The 20,964-nt window shown below is 42.9% G+C and overlaps 2 protein-coding genes across 5 annotated transcripts in view; both read left to right on the plus strand.

The window, feature by feature from the left end:
• Positions 1–13,174, plus strand: mfsd1 (major facilitator superfamily domain containing 1). Of its 4 annotated transcripts, none has more exons than XM_075473315.1 (17): positions 1–238; positions 412–464; positions 730–842; positions 987–1,029; positions 1,122–1,189; positions 1,390–1,498; positions 1,621–1,723; positions 2,202–2,300; positions 2,642–2,753; positions 4,272–4,328; positions 4,512–4,668; positions 8,651–8,748; positions 8,864–8,976; positions 9,104–9,151; positions 9,346–9,412; positions 12,443–12,572; positions 12,769–13,174. In XM_075473315.1, exons 1-17 carry the CDS (start codon positions 67–69, stop codon positions 12,826–12,828), a joined length of 1,602 nt encoding a protein of 533 aa, XP_075329430.1. In that variant the 5' UTR covers positions 1–66; the 3' UTR covers positions 12,829–13,174. The 4 variants fall into 4 exon arrangements, with proteins under 4 accessions (XP_075329430.1, XP_075329431.1, XP_075329432.1 ...); XM_075473316.1 differs by having other exon boundaries at positions 12,467–12,572; XM_075473317.1 differs by lacking the exons at positions 12,443–12,572; positions 12,769–13,174 and adding an exon at positions 10,703–12,291.
• A 1,505-nt stretch (positions 13,175–14,679) lies between these two features.
• schip1 (schwannomin interacting protein 1) overlaps positions 14,680–20,964 on the plus strand; it is a 220,438-nt gene continuing 214,153 nt past the window's right edge. Inside the window, exons 1-2 of the mRNA XM_075473311.1 lie at positions 14,680–14,747; positions 14,990–15,077. Coding sequence (XP_075329426.1) covers positions 14,725–14,747; positions 14,990–15,077 — 111 coding nt within the window. The 5' untranslated portion in view covers positions 14,680–14,724. The remainder of the gene's footprint in view (positions 14,748–14,989; positions 15,078–20,964) is intronic.

Consider the following 20,964-nt stretch of genomic DNA (forward strand, 5'->3'; position numbering starts at 1 on the left):
ACGGGGTCATATGATCGAACGGCTACGTTTTGCAGTCTGCCGCTAACTTTCTCCAAACAAGCGAACATGGCGGATTTTGAGGAGCGGCGGAGCTTGTTGGGAGAGGAGGACGAGGGCTCGCTCACCGACCGGCAGGCTGCCAACGGAGGAGCCGGCAAACCGCTGCCCGCCCTCTGCGACCCCAACCACATAATGCACCGGGTGGTTGTCCTGGTTTTCATGTGCTTCCTGGGATTTGGTGAGTAGTAAACAGCCCCCTGCCTTGTTATTGCAGAAATGTTGGATTAACTAAAGTTAAATAAATCACAAATGGTTTCCGGAAAGCTTGTATTGTGTTGGTCGTGTCTCGTGCAAGCTAACAAGTCGACATAATTGGAGTTTTCGTTTGTAAATATTGGTACTTTGTTCCAGGAAGCTATTTCTGTTATGACAATCCAGCTTCACTTCAAACTCAAGTCATCCAGGTAACTCTCGCACACCAGGACATTCAAGTAAAAAGGCACTTATTCCCATTTAACCTAGAGTGCGACATAAACCCGCATTAGAAGTTGTAGGTTTTTTAGGCGTGTTCTGGAGTTCTGCATTTAGGGACTCATCTATGCACAGAATAATCTGTTTAGCAGTCAGACCAGAACAGTCAGTTAACCTCCTGGTAAACACTGCCATTTGAAGACTTCATTCAACACGTGATTTTTTTTTTTTTTTTTTCTTTCTTCCTGACTGTCCTAGGATCTGAACCTGAACACAGCAAAGTTCATGCAGCTGTATGCCTGGTACTCCTGGCCCAATGTGGTACTCTGCTTCCTCGGAGGCTTTCTGCTGGACAGGGTCTTCGGCATCAGGTACAAAGATGAATAAGTCAGAGCATTCTTTTTTCAGCATTCTTGGCTTATTATGCATTTTGACCAAAAATGAAAGTGAAAGAGTTGTGTGGCTATTGTACATGCCATCTCGATCAGTGTCATTTTTCCCTGTCGTCCATGTAGGCTGGGAACCATCATCTTTTCCCTTTTTGTCTGTGTTGGACAGGTAAGTTTATTCTGGAAAAGTGCATGTGACAATTTTATGGTGATCTGTCTTAATCAGAGTAAATGTATACATGAATATCTTCTTTGCAACAGGTAATATTTGCTACTGGAGCTTTGCTGAATCGCTTCTGGCTGATGGAACTTGGACGCTTTGTATTTGGGTAAAAAAAAAATCAAAGTTTTGTCATCTTGACAAATATACATGAGTCATTCCTTCTGCATTTCAGATGCCCCTTACCAACACGCTGTATGATATATTCAAAGCTCACAGAATTTATATTTCCGCTCAACAATTTGCAAAACTCAGTTTAGTCTTGTTTTCCTACTTAGCTCATTCTGCCTGCTTTCTTGTCTTGGATAGTATTGGAGGAGAGTCCTTGGCTGTGGCTCAGAACACATATGCAGTCAACTGGTTCAAAGGCAAGGAGCTCAATCTGGTGTTTGGCCTTCAGCTGAGCATGGCTCGACTGGTATGGACACTGCCAACAAGAGCGTTTTATTTATACAAAACACTTGCCACTGATGCAGTGACTTTAAGCATCGAGTCCATTCACCCTCCTTTCCTCTCCTGTCCTCCTCCTCTTGTCTGTAGGGCAGCACAGTGAACATGAACATAATGGGCTGGGTATATGGCAGAGTTGCACTTATCATCGGCAGCACTGGATACACTGCACTGGGCGCATCACTCATGATAGGTAAGTGTACACTTGTGCTGAAGCTCCTTGCTTCGCTCCAGCAGAACAGACTGTAAACTGAGCTTCTGGTTACATGTGCTCTGTCTTTGTGCTACACTTGGTTGATCCTTTCTCTGTAAGTCATGATCTCAGATAACACACCCAAAAGAGACAGAGAAGTTGCAAAGAGAACTAAAACTGATACTTGCTGCCGCAAATGAATCATAAAGATTAGGAGAAGTGTCGGTTCTTGTATTTTTTTTTTTCCTGTGAGTTTTCAGTTCAGTAAACGTGCTTTAATTTATGCAGTTTGTTGTCATTTATGGTCTGTTTCCTCCTGCTACTGTAATGGAACTTTAATCTGACTGTCTCAGATTAATTCATGTGGTAACAGAATCAGTCTGAGATTGTAAGGCATCTCGTGAGAGTGTCATACTACAACTTAAAAGTTGGAGAACAGTTTTATTTAACACTTTCTCTGCTTTTTTTCTCTCATTAGCTGGTGTAACATGCCTGTTTTCACTAGTCTGTGCACTGGTGTTGGCATTCCTTGATAAGAGAGCAGAGAAGATCCTACACAAGGAACAAGGGAAAACGGGTAATGTACTCTAAGATAATGTTGTCCTTTATGTTTTGTGTTTTTGCTCTTTGACACACACCTAAAAATAACTACGTTAAGGTTTTCCAAACACAATGTGGAGTGTGGCAGAATATAAGGCCTTGGTTTGGTTCTGACTGTTTGGCCGGACTGTTTATAGACTTTGGATGACTAAGATGACATTTATTTATTTATTTTTCATAATGAAACCCACGTAAATTCAGTGTGTTTAATGATTTTTCCATTAATACCTGAATGTGTGCTTTTGAAACTGAAGCCGTTGTTGCTAAAAGCAAATGTTCGTATTACACCTTCCTGTGTGTTTTGATCCTGTATTTTAGGTGAGGTGATTAAGTTGACTGATGTGAAAGATTTCTCCCTCAGCCTATGGCTCATCTTCATCATTTGTGTGGGTTACTACGTCGCCATTTTCCCCTTTATTGGACTGGGGCAGTGAGTATTTCATCTGTGCTCTCTTGCACTCAGACACAGTAACACAGTCTTTCAATGTCTCAGAATCACTTATGGAACACATTGAGAACAAAGTCTCATTAGCAATGCTTTTACATCACATGAAATTTCGGAAGCACATCACCAGACCATCCGAATGCATTAGATAGTTGCTATGATAAAATGCAGCCTAGATTTTCATAGATGGTAATGCTACATTTTTCCTGATTTAAAGCAAAAGAAAGGACCATACAATATATTAGAGTCATAGAGTCATAAGTATGGAGTCATAAGCCATCTGGTTCTTGCAAAAGACTTAAATCTTTAGAAATTAGCCACTTGTGAAATATGCATTTTCATTTTGCAGAAAGTGTAAATACCTTCTCATAACAGCTGGCCACGGCAGTTGATTGCAAGCATTACATAAACGTGAATAATGAATGTTTTTGTCAGGGACTATTTTAAGCCATAAAGATACTGAAATTGTCCTTGAGAGAGTGCTTCTGTAGGAGAACTCAGTTGATGGGATTGATTCATAATAAATTTATTCTGTTGGTAATAAAGGAGCAAAATGTGATGTGTTTTCAATAGTTTTGAGACCCTTATCAATGTCTGTGAGTAAGAATAAGCTTTTTGATACAGCCCCAATTCCAAATGGTTGTGACACTAGAATGTAAATAAAAGCAGAATACCATTATTTGCAAATCTCATTAATCAATAAAGTACTCATAATAGAACACAGGGAACATATCAAATGTTGAAAGAGAGACAGTTTACTCAGTTTCTACTGATAAGATATTCCATCCATGCATACAATATCTTCCACTTATTTGGGACCGGGTCGCGGAGGCAGATCCTGGCGGGTCCAGAGGCGTTCCCAGGCCAGATGGGTTATGTAATCCCTCCAGAGTGTTCTGGTTCTGCCCCAAGACCTAACCCTCCAAGTTGGAGCTGGTCGAAAAACCTCCCAAACGGAGGCGACCAGGAGGCATCTCAATCAGATGCCCGAACCACCTGGATAAGATATTGTTTCATTAAATTTGTAAATCGTTGCATTTTGTTTTTATTTACAATTTTCAGCATACCAAGCAACATTTTTGGAATTGTGGTTGTAGACAAAATAATTGCAGCAAGGTAGCTTTTGTGCTTGGTGACAACACAACGACACTCATCATCAGACTGTAAAGCACCAATTTACTCTTTAGCTTATTTTTTAAAGGTGCTGTGTTAACACTGCAAAAGGGTGTATTTTTAATAGGCTGGCTGAGTGCAAGACGGTTCCTCCAAGAGCTTTATGAAATAAAATATGTCAGCTCTTCATAGCAAACCATAATTTTCCAGTAGAAGCTGACAGAGCAAGTAGTTGCAATGCAAATGGAGATTGGAGAGCAATGTATGAAAGCTGACAGTTACCTGCTGCAAGAGTAAACTCGATTTCTCCTCCCTGTGTGGTCATGTATGTGTACAGGCTGAGCAGTTGTTTGTACTAATAGCCATATCGCCTCATCTTTTCATTTTCAGGGTGTTCTTCATTGAAAAATTCAACTTCTCCCCAGCTGAAGCAAGAGCTGTCAACAGGTAACTGGAATTTAATATGAGGCCAAGCTATAGCTAGACCACAACACTTTTGTGCTCTGCTGTTTTCTGGGGGGGAATCATTTTAAAATTATATCTGAAGAGAAAGAAGAAAAACTATTTTTGTAGAGTGCTTGTAGTATCTCTCAAGCATAGACCTTTCATGGTGTTCTGTGTCTTTCCCAGTATTGTTTACATCATCTCAGCACCTGCATCTCCCATTCTGGGCTTTATGGTTGATAAGACGGGGAGGAATGTGGTTTGGGTGATAACTGCTGTGGTTGCAACGCTCGCCGCTCACATGATGCTCGCCTTCACCTTCTGGAACCCATGGATCGCCATGGTAATGCCCCAAGAAACCTTTGGCACTGGATCCCTAAACATTTGTTTTTTGGCAAATGTTTGTGTATTGATCAGAAATCTATTTTTGAACTTTTGTCTGTTTTGTAGTTGTTTGTTGGCTTCAGATCTCAGATATTTTGGAAAAAAAACAGTTAATTCTTCTGATTATTTACATCTTAGAATCCTTTGATCAGGACTGTGTAAGTCTTAGATTTGTCTCTTTCAGTACAAACAAGCCACGGTGTCGTAAGATTTTGAGTCTGCTGAATTTAGCTAAACATTAATTCATTGAGCTATAAAAGTGCACCGTATAAATTTTACAATCTTATGCATATTACCATGCAATATGCTATCTGTGTTATACAGTCATGTAAGAGAAAATACATCCTCTTGCAAGGTTTTATGTATCAAGACATAGTTGGAAATCATCTGGTCCTCACCAGGTCTTAATATGATTTAAATACAGCCCCAACACAGTGGAGGAAAAACATCTTAAAAAAGCAGTTGGTTGGTGCCCATCATTCTGTAAAGGGTTAAATGGCCCATCCATCCATCCATCCATTATCTTCCGCTGGTCCGGGGATCGGGTCGCGGGGGCAGCAGCTTGAGCAAAGAGACCCAGACGTCCCTGTCCCCGGCCACTTCCTCCAGCTCTTCTGGGGGGACCCCGAGGCGTTCCCAGGCCAGCCGAGAAACATAGTCTCTCCAACGTGTCCTGGGTCTTCCCCGGGGCCTCTTCCCAGTGGGACGGGCCCGAAACACCTCACCAGGGAGGCGTCCAGGAGGCATCCTAACCAGATGCCCGAGCCACCTCATCTGACTCCTCTCGATGCGGAGGAGCAGCGGTTCTACTCCGAGCCCCTCCCGGATGACCGAGCTTCTCACCCTATCTCTAAGAGAAAGCCCAGACACCCTGCGGAGGAAACTCATTTCGGCCGCTTGTATTCGCGATCTCGTTCTTTCGGTCACTACCCACAGCTCGTGACCATAGGTGAGGGTAGGAACATAGATTGACCGGTAAATCGAGAACTTCGCCTTCTGGCTCAGCTCCTTCTTCACCACGACGGGCCGGTGCAGAGCCCGCATCACTGCAGACGCCGCACCGATCCGTCTGCCAATCTCCTGCTCCATTTGTCCCTCACTCGTGAACAAGACCCCGAGATACTTGAACTCCTCCACTTGGGGAAGGATCTCATTCCCGACCCGGAGAGAGCATTCCACCCTTTTCCGGCCGAAGACCATGGTCTCGGATTTGGAGGTGCTGATTCTCATCCCAGCCGCTTCACACTCGGCTGCGAACCGCTCCAGTGAGAGCTGAAGGTCACGGCCCGACGACGCCAACAGAACCACATCATCCGCAAAAAGCAGAGACCCGATTCTTAGGTCGCCAAACCGGACCCCCTCAACGCCCTGGCTGCACCTAGAAATTCTGTCCATAAAAATTATGAACAGAATCGGTGACAAAGGGCAGCCCTGACGGAGTCCAACCCTCACAGGAAACATGTCCGACTTACTGCCGGCAATGCAGACCAAACTCTGACACCGGTCATACAGAGACCGAACAGCCCATATCAAGGAGTCCGGCACTCCATACTCCCGGAGCACCCCCCACAAGAATCCCCGAGGGACACGGTCGAACGCCTTCTCCAAGTCCACAAAACACATGTAGACCGGTTGGGCGAACTCCCATGCTCCCTCCAGGATCCTACCGAGGGTGTAGAGCTGGTCCACTGTTCCACGACCAGGACGAAAACCACACTGCACCTCCTGAATCCGAGATTCGACTATCCGGCGGATCCTCCTCTCCAGTACCCCCGAAAAGACCTTACCAGGGAGGCTGAGGAGTGTGATTCCCCCCTATAGTTGGAACATACCCTCCGGTCCCCCTTTTTAAAGAGGGGGACCACCACCCCGGTCTGCCAGTCCAGAGGCACCCCTGATGTCCACGCGATGCTGCAGAGGCGTGTCAACTAAGACAGCCCCACAACATCCAGAGCCTTGAGGAACTCAGGACGGACCTCATCCACCCCCGGGGCCTTGCCACCGAGGAGTTTTTTGACCACCTCGGCAACCTCAGCCCCAGAAATGGGAGGCCCCACGTCCGAGCTCCCCAACTCTGCTTCCTCATCGGAAGGCGTGTTGGTAGGATTGAGGAGGCCCTCGAAGTATTCCCGCCACCAACTCACAACGTCCCTAGTTGAAGTCAACAGAGCCCCGTCCTCACCATACACGGTGTTGACAGTGCACCGCTTTCCCCCCCTGAGCCGCCGGATGGTGGACCAGAATCTCCTCGAGGCCGTCCGGAAGTCGTTCTCCATGGCTTCCCCGAACTCCTCTTAAGCCTGAGTTTTTGCCTCAGCAACCGCCGAGGCTGCGTTCCGCTTGGCCTGTCGGTACCCATCAGCTGCTTCCAGAGTCCCACTGGCCAAAAAGGCCCGATAGGACTCCTTCTTCAGCTTGACGGCCTCCCTCACCACTGGGGTCCACCAGCGGGTCCGGGGATTGCCGCCACGACAGGCACCGACCACCTTACGGCCACAGCTCCGGTCGGCCGCCTCAACAATGGAGGCACGGAACATGTCCCATTCGGGCTCAATGTCCCCCACGTCCCCCGGGACATGGTTGAAGCTCTGCCGGAGGTGGGAGTTGAGAGTTGAAACTCCTCCTTACAGGGGATTCCGCCAGCTGTTCCCAACAGACCCTCACAATACGTTTGGGCCTGCCAGGTCTGACCGGCTTCCTCCCCCACCAGCGGAGCCAACTCACCACCAGGTGGTGATCAGTTGACAGCTCCGCCCCTCTCTTCACCCGAGTGTCCAGGACATACGGCCGCAAGTCCGACGATACGACCACAAAGTCGATCATCGAGCTGCGGCCTAGGGTGTCCTGGTGCCAAGTGCACATATGGACACCCTTATGCCTGAACATGGTGTTCGTTATGGACAGTCCGTGACGAGCACAGAAGTCCAACAACAAAACACCACTCTGATTCAGATCTGGGGGGCCGTTCCTCCATTCCTCACGCCCCTCCAGGTCTCACTGTCAAATGGCCATTAAATGGCCATTTTAGATTATTTAGAGTCCATCGGTCTACAGTGAGAAGGATTATTCTCGAGTGGAAAACAATAAAGGCCATTAATCTTTCTAGAATGCTCAGCAAATTTCCCCCACAGGTCAGACCATGCAGTTCTCAGAGTAACTGCCAAAAACCAAAGAGCTACATCTTAGCTAGCTTATGTTAGCAAATATGCATCTTGAACAAAGCACAAGATTTCTGGAACAATGTCCTTTGGACAGGTGAGACCAGGGTTGAAATATTTACATAATGCACAGTAGCATATCAGCACAAACACCTCATACCAACTTTCAAGCACTACGGTGGAGGGATAATGATTATGGCTTGTTTTGCAACCACAGAGACTGTGTTAAAACTTAAGCGACAGTGATCTCAAGTGCAGCACCAAATCTACAACAGAATAACTGAAAAAGACGAGAATCAAGCTGTTGCATGATCCGGTCAGTCCAGACTTTAACCTGATTGAAATGATGTGGTGAAGAGGAAGAAAAGAGAACTGTGCATAATCAAATGCTGCAAACCTGAATGAACTGAAGCAACGCTGTAAAGAGTAGTTGTCCAAGATTCCTCCACAATGATGTGGGCAACTGATATCATCATACAGAAAACAATAACTTCAAGTTGTTGCTGCAAAAGAAGGTTCTACAAGCTGTCGAATCGCAGGGAATGCTGAGCTTTTTATACACTGCTTCTGTAGTTTAGTTTTTGTTAAATGACGCTGTAATATGTCATGTGTTGTTGTGTGTCTGAGGTTGTATTGGCCTCATTGTAAGACCAGGTAAGGACCACATGATATTTTATTTTGTTCTGATATGTAAAACCTTAGACATGAGAACGGGTGCGCTATCTTTTGTCTTCACGAGTGTAAAGTAATGTGACAGCATGTGCACACCTTCTTGTGTTCCAGTCCCTGCTGGGGTTCTCATACTCCTTACTGGCCTGTGCTCTGTGGCCCATGGTGGCCTTCGTGGTACCTGAGCATCAACTGGGAACAGCTTATGGCTTGTAAGCACCTTTTTAATTACACAATTATGACTTCAGTCTCTCATATTCTGCTTGAGTTGGCAATCCACAAGTAGATTCTTATTGAATCTTTTACCCTGCTGTGTTTTCCCAACAGCATGCAGTCAATCCAGAACCTGGGACTTGCCGTCATTGCCATCGCAGCGGGGGCCATTTTAGACACCAAAGGATACCTGGTTTTGGAAGTGTTTTTCTGCGCCTGCATTTGCAGTCAGTATTTCCTGTCTGTTCCTGTGTGTGTCTGCACGCAATATTCTAGTTTGTCAGTCATGTTAGACACCTTTGAGTGACATTGTCATTGATTCTTCACACCGGTTTCCCTCCACCTGTCTTGCAGTTGCACTGATGGCAGTGGTGATGCTGTACTTTGTGGATTATGTCAGAGGTAAGAGAACTCTGGAAACTTGCATTGTCCAACTGCTTCACTACATTCATTCCACTGCTTTCTTTTCTTCCTCCTTATTCTTCTCGGAGCTTGTTATATTTTTATTTCCTACTGTGAAATCTCTTAATCTTTTTCTTTTTCTGTTTATTATTTACCGCCCACTCACCTCCTAATCTCTCCCTCTCCTGCTTCAGGTGGAGATTTGAACCTGTCTGCTGCATCCAGAGCCAAACTCCAGAAAGAAGGCACTTCAGATGCAGAGTGAGTAGCTTTAATCCTTCACCCCACCCCCGTTACTGCTTTTCCAACCACATACCCAGTAATTAGACAAGCATCTCTGAAACATATTGAACAACTTACTCATATAATCAAAGGGCATGGACACATTATGGATTAGATGACTAACGAGCTTAGGGGAAAGCTCTTGATCAAATTTTTTTTTTTCTGAACATGTTTTTAGTTGAAACCTGTTGCAGTTACCTCAATGCAAGTCTAGTTGAATTATTAGTATCCGATGAGGTGAGCAGAAATGATTCATAAAACTTAGCATGATTCTAGTGTGTTTGTGTGTTTTGCTAATTGTGTGTCTCCATTGAAGTAGGCAGATGTAGGCACACCTACAGACACTTTGTTTAAGCATCTGGATTGGATCTGTTATTGGCAAAAACACAGGCAGGGTCCCTCAAACCCAGTTTCACTCAGTATTTTGTTGGCATTTGGTGTGTAATGTTATGATAAGAAAGGATCATCTCTGGCAGAAGAAATTCTTCCCCTTGTATAGACTAGAAAGGCACCTTCAGAGCCGTTTCTATCAGGAAGTGATCTCAAAGGCCTCTTTGCTGGCTCTTGCTCCACCTCCCCACTAAGTTTCAGCTTAGGGGCTTTTGCTTAATCTCGCTGACGAACAAACAACCTTGAAAACATACCTCGGCTGACACTGTCCATCTTGGCGGAGCAAAAAGTATGACTAGAACACTCATTCTTCAGACAGTTTTGTGCTCTACCTTTCAGTATTGGAAGGTGATAATCTACAGTAACTGCATACTTTATCTGGCTGTGCCTTGCTTGGAAGCTCTTATCGTCTTTTAGATGGTATCCTTTTGTTTTTTGTAAGCTCTGGATTTAACCACATGCACTGTTTGTGATAACAAGACTGACAAAAATGATGTTCTAAAAAAAGTCTTAAGTCACTGCAGCATGAAGCAGGACATGGTTCTATGTTTTAGGTTGATGCATGTGTTGCTTATATTGAGTTTGCGGCTTTCAAACTCACCTTACATGCGTCACTGTAACACCACCTGCAGTTGGGTTAGTTTTCCAATGGCACCATTGAAAGAAACCACACTAGTTGGTACGGTGGCTATAATTACATGATGTTCTAATTCTTTGCATGAGACTGTCACAATAGCCATGAATAGGGGTCACCTCTGTTTCCGTCTGTCACCCTGTCTCTAAGTATTCCGTCTAACCTGTAATTTAATGTTTGTTTACATGTGACTTATACAGACTAACTGATCTACTCTGGTCTGTGCTGTAACTGATATTTTCCAGATGATGATGATGGGCGAACACACATGGTCCTGGGCTTCAGAGCCAGCACGCTGCTTTGTCCACCCCAGAGCTTTCAGTCAACTGCCATGGGGCGGGACTGCGGTTCTGACTCCGCCCAGTGATGTCATCTGTGATTCTTTGCACCAGAACTGACTGTCTGGGAATGGCTGTTGCATATTGATAGCTGATACCATCTGTATCAGAACACTGGCAAATGACAAAACCAAGTTTGGACTCCACTGTTTCTCACTGACTCTATTTCTATCTGTATTCACTCACCACTGACTCCTGGTGTGCCAGTCTGTAGCATGTAGTTTCTCCACATACAGAGGAAAGTTAAGATGCTTGAAACATGTTTTAAACATTTTTTTTTATCCAGTGAGGCAGTACCTATACCCCTTTATCAGAAACCTTGATTTTATTACATATTTATGCACCTCATGATATAGTATTTCTATATCAGTTAAGTTTTTAATTTTTAGGATGAATTGTGGGTGCTAGTTTCATTTTACAAACGGTTTTCAGCAGAATGTAGTTACTTGATCTTGTTGTAGACTACATCTCACATGTCAGCACTCACCATAACTGCTAACCAAAATGTTTCACAGTTGACTCTCCCTAGGAACGCGTTATGTTCAGTTTTATCATACTTTATGCACCATTGACCTTTGTTTAATGCTGGATCATCTAAAAAAAAAAAAAAGAAAGAGCACAGCTTTTCACTATTTAATCATTATTACTCAATTGTTTTATTTCCTAATTTCTTTATCTGCTCTTCACTGGGCTATGAGGTTCATAAAAGTTTACATTCTGTCGCATCATCAAATACTACATTACTGTAACGATAAGAAAAATAGAAAGGCCCACTTTTTAATGCATTTACTCACTTTATGATGTTCGCAGCTTCAACTTTTGTGAAGTTTTTAATTAACGTGACCTTTTTAAAAAAAAAAAAAAAAAAAAAAAAAAAAAACGCATTTCAATGATGTTTTGTAGATTTGCTCGTTTATTAAGCTCAGGTGATTAACTTGTAATAAGAACTTCCCCAAATTGTGACTTCATCCGCATAATTCCCCACAATCATCATGCTCAACTCTCAGCATTCCAGTAATGTGGCTGGAGATTTGTCTCCGTGTGCCAATACCCGACTTGACTGTGGAAGATTAGCACTCACTACCTCAGTTGGGCAAACGAGTCTCAGTAAAATTGTGAACAAAGCATTCAACTAACGTGGGAAAAAGGTCTTTAGCTTCAAGTCAAAATGTTGTGATTGCACATTAAACTGACCACTGTGTTATGGAGTCACACACTCTGCTATCCTCACCTTTTACTCATTTGCACTGCGGTGTTGTGGCGTTGGTGCGGCCTTCGTGTAACTGACAATGTTTGTGTTAAACTACGCTTCCAACTGTTGTTGATCTGTGTGTAGAAATATGAGATTGAGACATTGCAGGCGATCCACTGTACAGCTGAATTGAGAAAGACTTGAAGTAAAGTCACTAAAAAGATTACATGAAGCCTTTTTGCAGAAGCTAATCTCTTTTGATACCAAGACCTATGGCATTCAATTAAACATGGATTATTTTTAAGCATTTGAATCCTCCCTTTATTACTGCAGTATTTCTGTCTCCACTATCATTTGTATTACTTCCCCTGCTTTTTGCAGGACACAGTGATTCATCTTATTACTAATATTTGCATAATCGTGCTCATGTTCGTGTGGCTGTGGGGATGTTTAAGGTGGCCACATTATTATCCCTGCAGGATTAAAAGGCGGCCCAATAAGCCGACAGAGGGTGAGCTTGCCCGACTGACACCCATGTCTGCTTTTGGCTTGCGCAATCGTTATCTCTCCAGGCTGGGAGCACAGGTATGCGCACACACAACATTTCTAATAAGACTTAATTCAAAGAGAAATCCATTTAATAACTCATTCTGCTTCTAATCTTGACATAGCAGTACGTCAGTTTTTACATTAAAAGAAGGTTTTACTCCAACAGTGCTGCTGCTTCATCTGCAGTCTGTTTCCCTTTTCATTAAATTGATCTTGTTCTCTCCGCTCTCAGCTCCCAGACCACTGCTGTACCCATCTGTCATCACTTGCCCACAGGAGTGTTCTGAAATGATGCCTGTCATTCAACTGTCTGCCCTGCAGCTATGTACAGTAATTTTGTGACTACAGACATGTTTGCACTAGAATAAGATGCTTACAAAGTATCACTTTTTGATGAAAACACTGTTGGAATTTTTACCTCAAAGGTTGTTTTTTTCGGGGGTTTTATACATAAACCTACACAGCTGACTGTTCTATGTATTTGCAGGTGAATCTGTTGTGGGTTTTTAATGGTGTATGTGTTTTCTGGGGAACTGTTGCCACCTAGTAATTTTCATTGTTCCATTTCATATTTCTATGTGCTCCACGTTTGAGGTGCCTTTTTTTTTTTTTTTTTTTTTATAAACCAAACAGCCCAAATGTTTTCCTCTCTTTTTTTTATCCAGGTCATTGTATCATGTGAAATGGATTTATTTTTTTTATGGTCCCTTTATGCTGTTCCAGTAACTATTTTAGAGATGCAGCCCTCTGCAAACGACAGAGGACACCAGTTTCCTGACATGTTCTCCACCTCTGGCCACACTTTTTTTTTTTTTTTAAAGCACTCACTTCATCTATGATATTGTTTTTTTAAATGTGCTTAACCTCCAGGATAAGTACGTTATCAAGATACCCAAACAGTTTAAAAATATTACACATAGTTTTTAGCTACAGATATTTATATATATTTTTTATACAGGCCTATATTAGAAACAATAAAACTTTTTTTTTTTTTTTCTTTAAGGAAAGCTTGTAGATAGTGTTGCTGGAATCTGTATTCTTGGCACTGCAAATATCAGCTACACTTGATAGTAATAGGGCCTCTTGCGGTCTACTTCCAGTGGACAGGCGCGAGGCTGAACCCCCCTCATCCTTCAGCCAGGGGACTTTTACAGCTGCAAACTGACCACCGTCCCTCACAAACAACTAGACTGTGTGCAATGTGGTATGGCACAAAACACACCACAAACTTAAGACAAACAACTAAGAGTGTAAAAAGACAGCGCATAGCCTACCCCACAGAGGCTGTTTAGGGCCCTAAACCATAGCACCTTTAGTAAGTAGTGTCAACTATTAAGAATATAATCAGGAACCCCGCTGTAGTTAAAACAGCTCACACTGAAAGCTGTGAACGCTAGAATGCCGTGATGTTAATCTGATTTTGCGCAAGCACAAGTTTCGGTAAAATCTCTGTATTGGCGGGAATCCAAACGGATCCTGACGAGCACAGTGGCGGCACACTCCAAGGGAACAGTGAACGCTTACGCAGGTGAGAAACGTCAAACTGCAGTGTTGACTAAAAATCAGAAACCTGACTGTTTTGTTGTTGATGTTGGCCACAGATTCCCCACAGTGTGGCTGATTATATGTGGAGACAGGAACATCCACTTCCAGCGTCCTCCGGCACACGGGCCACCGCAGGGGGGCAGTTTAAACTGAGACCCAAAAGAAACGAGGCTGAATTTATTAAAATTTGGTCACTGGTCAGATTTGATAGTCCTCTATGCAAACATTTTAAAATCTTTAATAAATTGACCAAGTGTCTTTCAACTCATCTACTGGTGTGTGAGGTTGGCTTGCAGGTGTTTGTCCCTTGCCCACCCATCAGCAGTTTAAATAACCCGTTGTGTCTCCTATGTGCAAACAGACTGGCACACATAGGGACCTTTTAAAGAACCCTATAATAGACTCCCATCCCCAGAGATACAGCTTTCCCAATAATTAATGCTGCATTTAACGCCGATTTCCAAGTTAAATGATGCCGTCAGCGCACGAGCTGGCGGCACTGTATTCGTTAAAAAAAAAAAAAAAACGCGCACACGCTCAGCATCCCATTGGCTGCGAGAATTTTCCAAGTCTGGTCTCTCACCAGCTGCTCTCGACTCAAAGTGCTCACTTCATCTGTCTGACTGCTGGGAAGGAGCTCGTCATGCTGAGGAACGGCGCGTACAGGTTGGTGTCACATCCAGAGACTCCTCTTCAAATCTGCAAATGTAACGCAACAGTGTTCGTTTAAGAGGAACGAGAAGCTCCAGTACAGGCTGCTTCGACATGCACCGATGAGTGATACTGTCTTGCATGATGATGCCCTGTTCCTGAGAACACTCAGTACAGCCGATTGGCGTACTGACAGCTTGTAACAGATTTGTTTATTGGATAGTTTTGCATCTTTAACTTGAGTGATGTCCTTCCAGAAGCATGTACCAAGGAGAGGAGGTGAGGCTGCGGAGCGGGAGTCTGGCTCGGGAGAGGAAGCACCTTGCTCTGTGCATTAATAACCAGGTAAGAAAGTGTTAACGTCGCTACTATAAACTGGATTGTGTGCTCTGGAAAAGCATAGCTGGATGAAGCCAGTCATCCTTTCTTCTTCTTTTTTTTAATTTTATTTTTTTTGATGAGGGAGCATCTCAGCAATTATGTAATTAACTCAGCAGTAAGTTGATGCTATCACTGCTCAGTAGCAAACACTTTTATAGGTTATCTCACAACCATTTATAAACCAAATAATAACATGATCTATGCAATATTTAAGCATATTTTTTCCAGGGAAGATATAACATAAATATACCAACACTATGGACAGATATATTTGCAAAGCTTGAGTAAACCTGCTTCCCGCCCTCCATGCACATCTCCTATCTGCTTTTAATTTAGCTTCCCCTTATTCACCCATTCAAATGGCACAATTAGCTGAATTCAATTTGATTTGGGGAAATCGCTCTTTTATGTTGGCTTGAGGCCAGTTAAAGATTTTTGTCAGTGCAGCAGCTGAAAAGGTCTCATTAATGCCATATAATTCCCTCGCTTATAAATGACTTAATTTTCAGCAGGAACAGTAGAATTCCTCAGCTAAATGAGGTGTCAGGCACTCCTCAATAAGGCCAGAGCTCATGCACAGGATCTGATACATGTTTACAAACTCAAACACTGGGGTTAAAAAAGAGCAGTTGTCCTTCTTGACTTCACAGTAAAAATCTGTTTTGCTTCAGTCATCTTTAGCGTGCAGACGTTTTCTTTGGGAGTGTAGGTGCGCAAGTTCACCTGCCTGTATTGAGCTGGTGAATATTTAATGCCAGTGATGTAGTGTTGCGCATTATCGCCGGCTTAGGCTATTGAACCTGTGAGATCTGAGAGCACTGTTCCATCATAGCTTCCTACCTACTCTGCAATATATCACGATGGTGCAACACCTCCCCACATGCACAGACTCAGATATGCTCCTGTTTATTGCATGCTCTTGTCAACCTTCACAATTTTGTGTCTAGATTTGTCCCAAAAATCTTAATGGATTCATTTTGACGTATCCGAATTGACTTGGCTCAACTCTGGGAAGCTATGTCGGGGGAGGTCCCTGTCAGCCCAAGAAGCTTGGTGAAAGACTAATCAGTGATATGAAATATGAGTTAGGATACAAATGTGGGTTATTGGTTATGGAGGCTGCTCCTCTTGCTGTGTTCGCGTGAGTGATTCAGAGTCATTGCTGAGGTGGGAACCCCCTGAGAAGCACATCAATCTATCTAGCTATTACCCCGTAATCAATGGGACAGCTGAATTTTACGGCCTCGCCGTGTTGTTAACCATTTTACAGAGAGCTTATTTAAACAGCATGCCAAATAGGTCACATTTAATGGCGTTAAGCATAAAATATACAGTTTAGTTGAAATGGTTGACACCACACTCACAGCTTGAATCTTAAAACCATTAATTAGTATTGCCCATGAAGCCTCTAGTTGCTCCTAATTCACTGGACATTAAGAAAAAATGTCTCAGTGTGACGCCTTTTTAATGAGGTTTTGCTCAACATGAGCAGAAATCCAACCAACACGTGTGTCATTCAGACCCCGTGTGATAGGACAGACAGGGATGCAGCATTCCACATCGTATGCAGAGATGAACATCGTGGGAGTGTGGTGTCGTATTTCAGAAGTGCATCACTGTATCTTGCCCAGTGGGACACCGCAGTGCTGAGTGCCGTTTGCTCCAACTCACTCAAATGCCCCACGATTGAGCTGTAATAACCTGCGCAGAAGTGAGATGAGCCTGCACACTGCCAGAATGGAGTCTTTTGACCTGACATGATCTCATGAGACAGACATACAGCTGTGCTTTTAAATGCAGGTTAAATACCACGAGAAGAAAAAAGATCTTTTGTCTTTTCATCGAAAGGCACCATAAATTCACTGGCCAGTACACAAACATGCATGCATGCATGGATGCACACCCATATATCCCAGTTTTAAAGTGATAGCCATCTCATCCGTTTACCATGTCTTAAAAAAGGCTGATTATGGTCTCGGAGTGTGCGCTTAGTCTTTGTTCACTGGAAGACAGACGCTCATTGATGATGTGTGTGCGTACTCTCGCTCCTCTTCCTCTCCATATGTTAACCAGAACAGCTTTCCTCTGGTTAATATTAGCAGGTCGAAAAGTCTCAAGTGCTCCATTTAGCATTTTTGATGTACTCTATAGTCATTCTCTCACCCTCACACCTCCTTCATCCCAACTCCTCACAGCCCACGCGCCTCCACACTTCTCTGGATATCTCCATCTTTCCTAAACACAAATAATCCTGTGTGCACTTCTTCCTCATTGATTCGCTTTTGCATTGGTCATTGAGATTTATCTGATTCTCCAAGTCATTAGGTCAGCAGAAAATGAATGAACAAACAGTTCTGAAAACAGATCAGCTGTCACACACTGTATCATGTATTATCCTCAAGCATTAGCTTTTTCCAGCTTCTCATATTTGATGATTAGTGGAGTGAGAATAGAATAGAGCAGATAATAGAGCTCTTTGTATGAGATTGTTTTTAGTTCAATCTTTGAGGCAAACTATTTTTTTACTTGTGTGGCGCTAAATAAATAAGTCTTTTTAATGACAGGTAGAGAATGAAAGCCTCCTTTTGTGTTGCTGTGTCTTATTGGTCACTCCACTGCATTTGCTCCAGCCTGGTATTAATGACGGCTTGATCAATGTAAACCTCAGTGAAGTTTCAGTCCATACACAAGCTTGTCATTCATAATCTTCGTCAGTTTACACCACTAGACCAGAATGACTTCCTTTCTTTCTCCTGCTTCTGTTACGCTCCCCTCACCTCTAATTGGATTTAAAGGTTTCTAACAAAACTACATGAAGACATCAATGTCTGCCGTTTTGCCCCATAGCCATATTGCTAAGAGAAAATGCCAATTTCAAATCATACGATGACACTCATCTCTCATCAAGCAGTTTTTGTACTCGGGGATTCAGGCGAAAGAGCAAATGTTGATTCCAGTGTTACTCCTTGCACGCCCTGCGCATGTAAATTGATTTCCGATGTTGCGATTAATGAGCATCTCCACCGGTACAGCCTTTCTGATTGGGTATTTCCTCGGGCTGATCGGCAAGTTGAGCTACAGCTCGACAGCCACTCTGACGCTTTAACGCATCCCTGCGCTGCAGCAAAGTCCACCGAGATCACACTGATGCGTGCATGTATAATCGCTCTCACTCCTCTGATATGCGTGTCTTTGTTCATGTGCTTTTCCGTGAGGGGAAAGTTGCTACTGTAGGGCCATTCTAGAAGGGCACATGGGCTGAATCATCTCCCATGCAGTCAAGAGAATAAGTGTGTGTGTTTCAGCTCCGCCTGCTATCGATCTCTCTGATAGAACTAGGACTCTGAGAAATTATGATTTTAATACCTCATCAATTAAAGGGAAGCAGACTTTCTGCTGTGTGCTGTTTTCTCTCCCTTCCTTCCGTCCTCTTTTCCATCCATCTCCCATTTTTCAACCACTTAATGCTCATTTCTGTCTGCCTTCAACCCCCCACTCCCACCCCACCCTTCAGTCTATTGATTTCCCCTATTTTGATATCGAAAATAATGTCATGAAGTTGTTTACTTGCCCACTAGAACAGTTTCTGCTAAGTCAGTGTCTTTGCACAACCATGTGTCCAGCTATTGTTTCACTGTTACCCTACTAGCTGCAAATAATGTGTCCAATCATCAGCTGTACTCCTAAGCTCCTCTGGGATTTCTTGTATAACTTTAGTACATTTTATCTGGCTCCAAGCTTGCAAATGCATTAAAATGTAGTTTCTCTGGAATGTGAAATGAATTTAATTAATTGACTTGACTACTTTAATCATAGTAGGAATGTTCATTCATGTCAAGATCACATTTTTGTCATTTTTGAATTTTTTTTTAAATGGTTTCACTCCCCGATTAAACACTTCTGTTTTCATTGGTCATGGATTCTTTCCTCTGGCTTGAGCATCTGGATGGAATCTTCGGTAAATCCATCCTCACACTTGTTGATGCAGTTAAATATAAACTCTCATTGGCTCCTTGCCCAGTATCTTGAACTCCTAATCTCTGCTGGCTTTAGTGAGTGGAGGAGCAAGAACATTCAGAGCTGTACAACTAATACAGCAGCAGCACACCGTGTCTGCACGCATGTATCCAAGTGTGCACAACACGAACACAGACATGTTCTAGGTGAAATCATTCTAGGCCATAAAATGTTGATAAGGGGCTTTTTATTTGGATCTTGTTGATTACTTGAAATGTTATAAAAGCTCAAATATTTTCTTCTTTCAGTCTCTTTTTATCTCCAATCCTTTTTTGGGGGACAGGGATGTCTCATGGAAACATAGCTTTGCATTTTTTGATGGGTTTTCAGAATAGGAAGCTATGACTGCGGAATTGCCTTGATATTTCCTTCTGCAACTGACAGGCCCGCTCTTGCTTATTTACGCATTCATGTTCAGGTATTGCTTGTCTGTACACTTGGTGAATTTAAATTTAATATTCTCTCATTTTTAGGCACAATTTACTTTTTGCCAACTCTTGAGAGTAATATATGACTCTTAAGCTTCTAACTGCTTCTCTATGTTCTCTAGTCATCACTAACTTTGTGTGTGTGTTCCCCTTGGTATGAGTGCAGTGATATAATGCAGTGTACAGCTGCTTATTTCAGCCGGTAATATCAGAGTTAAGAGCGGTGAGACTCATTCAAAATGGGGAAGTTGTTTGCAGTAAAAACCAGAAGGATGGAGATGATAGACACTTGAATGCCACCAAATTGCTCCTTAGAGCTGATCTCAACTTTCATAGCGAGTGATAATTCTCTGTGGGCTCATCAATACGAAGGTCGTCTTTTTCAGTTCATGCGTTATAGTCATTCAAGCTTGTATCGTAGTTATCTGTGAGCTGAGTGTTTCCTTTTGCGCTTAATGTAGACAGTGATGGGCATGGAAAACTACCCATCAGAGTAATTTACCCCATTACTCTGATGGGTAAAGGTGGAGTTGAGCTGCTTTGCTGTTTTGGAAACAGACTTGTGTGCCCAGTATTATTGAGCTTTGCATCCTCTGAGCTGTCAGAGCCATTGATCTGTAGTTAGCACCTGGCTGGTTGGCACCTGCCCTTCACACATCCTGTTGAACATCAGCAATACCTTTCTCAACATCTCTGTGTTCATGATTATTCATGGCAGTGTTAACAGCCCAAGGCGTGCTGCTTCTCTTGAGGTTAATAAACTGATGATGTACTCGAATGCAAAGAAAAAAAGCCCTCTGTTACGGTTTAGAGATGAAATCCGTAGTTTACAAAAAGTTCCTTCAAACTGAGGCTTTTGTCCAAGATCAAAACCTTGTGCACAATAAATCATTTTTAGATAATGATACATGCTTTTATCACATCCCAACTGGATTGTTGTAATGTCCTGTAGGCTGGTATGAGCCAGGCCTTCCTATCATGGCTACTGTAGGTCATGAATTCTGCAGCTCATCTTTTAACATGATTAAGGAAGCATGACAACATCAGTCTGACACTTCCCTTCACAGACTCTCTAATATAGTAAAGGACTGATTTTAAGTTTTTATTGTTGGTTTATCATGCAAAAGCTTGTTCCTTTGAATACCTCTAACCTATTACAACCTTATGTGGCTTCCACATCACTGAGATCAACTTATCATTTGGTTTTTGTCCCAAGGTCAACATTTTTTGTTTTTACTCTTCTATATTTTTAGACTTTTGTGCATTTATTATAAATGTTTGGATAACTTAACTTAACTTTATTTTATACTCGTCCAGCCTTACATGCTGTTTTTATGTTTATTGTAAATGTTTTTTTGTTTTTTTTTATTACCTAAAGTCAAACCAGACACTGTGTATGTTCCACA

Source organism: Odontesthes bonariensis, chromosome 9 (genome assembly GCF_027942865.1).
Source record: "Odontesthes bonariensis isolate fOdoBon6 chromosome 9, fOdoBon6.hap1, whole genome shotgun sequence".
In the NCBI taxonomy this organism is placed as follows: domain Eukaryota; kingdom Metazoa; phylum Chordata; class Actinopteri; order Atheriniformes; family Atherinopsidae; genus Odontesthes; species Odontesthes bonariensis.

Bases quoted from the DNA above. Each gene is read 5' to 3' on its own strand.
- mfsd1 (XM_075473315.1), top strand. From the start codon at position 67: ATGGCGGATTTTGAGGAGCGGCGGAGCTTGTTGGGAGAGGAGGACGAG. The intron at 2,301-2,641 runs GTAATGTACTCT...CCTGTATTTTAG, and splicing joins CAAGGAACAAGGGAAAACGG to GTGAGGTGATTAAGTTGACT. The intron at 12,573-12,768 runs GTATGCGCACAC...CTCCGCTCTCAG, and splicing joins TCTCCAGGCTGGGAGCACAG to CTCCCAGACCACTGCTGTAC.